The sequence below is a fragment of the Trypanosoma rangeli genome (assembly GCF_003719475.1).
Source record: "Trypanosoma rangeli strain AM80 chromosome Unknown Tra_15.4_contig_00627, whole genome shotgun sequence".
In the NCBI taxonomy this organism is placed as follows: domain Eukaryota; phylum Euglenozoa; class Kinetoplastea; order Trypanosomatida; family Trypanosomatidae; genus Trypanosoma; species Trypanosoma rangeli.
In genome coordinates this window covers 1-3,813 of record NW_021706376.1, presented here as the reverse complement: position 1 = coordinate 3,813, position 3,813 = coordinate 1, and the positions used below count along the sequence as shown (strand labels likewise).

Genomic DNA, 3,813 nt, shown 5'->3' with positions numbered 1-3,813 from the left:
GAATAATGTGCATGCACTGCAGGGCACTTCTTCCCGTTTCCCTTTCCCGCAAGGTGGTGTTTCTTCTGCCCCATGTTGTGCGAGGGGTCGTGATGCACATGAGTCCGAAAAGCCACCGAAATGTGTGCCGTGCACTGTGGGTGTTGCCGGTCACCCTCATATGGCTGGTGAAACTTTTGGTGAGGCTCAAGACGTTTTACAAGCAGCACCTTCAAGTGGAGTTTGGAGTGGTGGCGGTGCATCTCGTCAAGTCACTCCTGTTGCTTCGGGTGAGACCATCTCTTTTTCTGCTGGAACTCCTCCCCCGCCGTGTGGTGGGGATGTCTCTCGTGAGTTAACTGAAGCTTGTGCTTCTGTGAAGCAGTCCCTTTCAAGCGGCGCTGCGCATTCACCAACAGAAATTGCTGGTGCCTCTCTCAATGGTGGAGTAAACCCTGCAGCTTCCCAAAATCGTAATTCTGCTTCTGGCGCTATGGTTTCTCAGGCCCAGCACGCCTCCAGTCTGCCTGCCTTTTCGCACCTTACTGGCGACGGTGCCGCTGTTGGCGCTGGTGTCCCGGGTGCGACTCCTGCGGGATCACACACGGTCTCGCAGCTTCCGTTTGCCTGACAGCCGTTGGGTGCGAAGGCAGCGGGCCAAGAGAAGGCGGGCACTGCAGCTGAAAGTGGGGCAAATGCGGACATTGGCTTGTGCAGGCGGTGTGCCGCAGAACAGCGGCCCTGCTGGGAATAATACAACGGGGGGCGCAGCGTCCCGTGTCTCTCAGGAAAAAGGCGGCGTGTCACCGTCAGACGCAAGCACTCCCGCTGTGGCGGTGCAGGACGAAAACCGCACAGGAGTAACGGTTGCAGGCGGTGGGGCAAACAAGGGCCGGGGAGGCAGTGCAGTTGAAGATGCTTCTGCTAATCCCACGGCAGTGAAGACCGCGGCATCCGGTCTCGTAGTCCACAACAATATCAGCAACGGCAGCGGGAGTCCGTTGCGGAAGGGCAGTGTTAAGGATAGCGCTGCCTGTGGGTGCCGACTGCTGCCGCCGCTGCTTCTGTTGGGGTTGTGGGCGTTTGTGTGAGTGTGAGGGGTGCGCGACCTCTCAGTGCGGGGCATCTGCGGCTTCTTCCTCGCGCGCACACACACACTGCTGGGAATAACTTCCTCTCCGTGGAGGACAATTTGCTTGTTTTTGGTTGCTCTTTTTTTTTTTTTGCTTCGTGGGCGATCCGCACAGGCACGTCTTTTTTTGATGCCTCTCAGTTAATTTGTTTCTTGCCGCACGCACTTTCTTTGGGGTGCCGTGTGCGCCTCGCACGGCTGCTGCTCTTGCACCAGTAGACACGTGGAGGCCGCTGGCCTTCTGGGCCCCGCCCGCTGCACGCAGGAGGCGGAGGGCCGGTGGGAGGAGGCCCACATTTTTTTTTTGTTTGCTTCTTTGCTACCCTGCGGGTGTGGCTGCGCTTCTACCGTGTGCTGCCGGGGAGTGAGGGGCCGGAGGTGCGCCCTGCTGCCGGTGAACTGTGCGTCGCCAGTGTATTTTTTTTCTGTCACCACCTTTGTTTTCTCGCTTCACTCTTCTCCCGCCTACACACGCACACGGAAGGAAAGAGACCAAACGCTACTTGCTACTGTGCACTTTGAAAGGCCCTGCAGTCACCACCAGCATCACACACACACACACACACAACATGCCCCGGCAGCTGTTTTATTCCGCGGTGCTGCTCCTCTGCGTGCTGTCGATGTGCGGCAGCGGCAGCGGGGCTGCGGAAGCTAAAGATATTAAGCCAGAGGCTGCAGCGAAGACGCCGTCGACAGTTGAGCTGTTCAAAAGAGGCAACACGCCCAGTGGAGCTGCAGGTTTGTCTGGTCTGACTGCTGGGAGGAAAGTGTATGCATTCACTGGCCACTCCCTTGTGGGTGCGAAGGGGGTGGTGGTTGCCCTCGCCAAGGCACGCTACGGCCCTTCTCTCATGTCAGGCGCTGGCATTTGGGCGACGTGCATCAGCCCCAAAGGGGATGGAAATAGTTGTGGCTGCACATCAGTGCCTGCTGTTGCTACGGGAGATGGATGCCAGTGGACGAAGGTGGTGCCTGACGGCACTAAGGCCGTTAACCCTCTTGGCTACCTCTACGGCCCCAAGGCGGTTGTGAAGGACGATAAAATACTGCTGCTGCTGATGAGCTACAAGGGATTGCAGGGTCGTCGTAATAAACGATCACCAACACCATCATCACCACGAGGACCACCATCATCACAATCACAGCCACCTACAGCTTGGGAGGTTGCGTTGTATGAGGCTACAGTAGCCGACTCCAGCGGAACCAAATCACTAACGTGGACCAAATCCACACAATCCACAGAGTCAACTTCGAAAGATCCCTCACACCTGAAGACCGTCTTCACCGCGGCGATGAAGACACACAAGTGGAGGTCCTTCGTGGATAATGCCGGGAGGGGCGTGGTGGACAAAAGCAAGAAGGTTGTGTTCCCTCTGGTGGCGGTGAGCTCCGAAAGCGGCGCGCATGTCTGCACAGTTCTCTACTCGACCAACGGAGGGAGTGCAGCGAGTCGGGCTTGGAAGTTCCCTTCGAGCGGTGCGGTGGCTGAGGGCTGCGTCGCTGCCACTCTCCTCGAGTGGGGCGGGAAGCTCCTTATGATTGCCACGGATGAGCTTCAGCGCTACCGGCTGTACGAATCCGGTGGCGCGGAGGCGGCGTGGAAGGAGGTGACCGGGTCGCACGCGTACCTGCTGGGCGATTTCCTCAAAGGCGTTGAGCGCGGCGAGGGAGACGACTTCATAACGGCAACCATCGACGGCGCGGAGGTGGTGCTGTTTTCCCGGCAGTGGCACAGTTACGACGACGAGACAAAAACCATTGGGAGCGTGCTGCAGCTTTGGATGACCGACAACAAGCGCATGCACCCTGTGGGCCCGATCGCCACGGACCCGCTGCAGAGCCACGAGTTCAGCGCCCTGCTGTACGCAAAGGACGATAACAAGTTGTTTGCCGTGTACGAGAGAAGAGACAACACGTCGAGCGGCCTTATTTTTGCGCCCCTCACCGAGCAGCTGCAGCGGGTCAAGGATGTGCTGGGTGCTTGGAAGAAGGCGGACGCAAAAGTCGCAGCGCTTTGCGGCGCCGCCACGACGGCTGGGGAGCCTGCCCAGTCGGGGGCTGCCTGCAACCCTCCGGTGCCCACGGACGGGTTGGTTGGCTTTTTGTCCGACGCTGGGAATGCCACCCAATGGGCCGACGACTACCTTTGGATGAACGCCACGGTGAGGGAAGCGACGAAGATTGCCAACGGCTTTAACCTGACGGGGCCCGCGTCACGGATTGTGTGGCCGGTGGTTGAGCAGGCGGGGGCGCCGGCGTACAGCTTCGCTGGGCGTGGGCTCACCGTGGTGGCGACGGCGACGATCCGTCGCGCCCCCACGAGCGCCACCACGTTGCTGGGCGTGGGGGTGAGCGTGGGCCGGCACGTGCTGGAGCTGAGCCTGAGCTACGACGAGGGGAAGCGCTGGCGGACGGGCGGCAGGGGAGGCGCGAGTACGGCAGCTCTGCCGTGGATGGAGGGGGCGACGTACCAGGTGGCACTGACGGTCCGGGACGTCAGCGGCAGCGCCTACGTTGACGGCGAGATGGTGGGGTCGCTGGGGGGCAATTCCGTGCCTGCGTCGGGCCCCAGCAGCACGACAGACGCGGGCGATGGGGCGGTGACCGAAGAAATGCTGCTGCCGCTGCAGGGTGATTTGTCGTACGTTTTCTTTGGGGGCAACGAAGGCCGGTGCGGGGGGTGCGAGGGAACGAAGTGACGC

General features: G+C 60.3%; 3 protein-coding genes across 3 annotated transcripts; all 3 read left to right on the top strand.

The window, feature by feature from the left end:
- Positions 1-160: 160 nt before the first annotated feature.
- Positions 161-610, top strand: TraAM80_09594 (uncharacterized protein; the record flags this gene model as incomplete). The annotated part of the gene is made up of 1 exon (XM_029386269.1): positions 161-610. One exon carries the CDS (start codon positions 161-163, stop codon positions 608-610), a length of 450 nt encoding a protein of 149 aa, XP_029233863.1.
- Positions 611-674: 64 nt separating this feature from the next.
- TraAM80_09593 (uncharacterized protein) lies at positions 675-1,070 on the top strand (the record flags this gene model as incomplete). Its single annotated transcript, XM_029386268.1, has 1 exon — positions 675-1,070. One exon carries the CDS (start codon positions 675-677, stop codon positions 1,068-1,070), a length of 396 nt encoding a protein of 131 aa, XP_029233862.1.
- A 610-nt stretch (positions 1,071-1,680) lies between these two features.
- Positions 1,681-3,810, top strand: TraAM80_09592 (putative trans-sialidase; the record flags this gene model as incomplete). Its single annotated transcript, XM_029386267.1, has 1 exon — positions 1,681-3,810. The coding sequence occupies one exon, from the start codon at positions 1,681-1,683 to the stop codon at positions 3,808-3,810; it is 2,130 nt and encodes a 709-aa protein (XP_029233861.1).
- Positions 3,811-3,813: the final 3 nt, after the last annotated feature.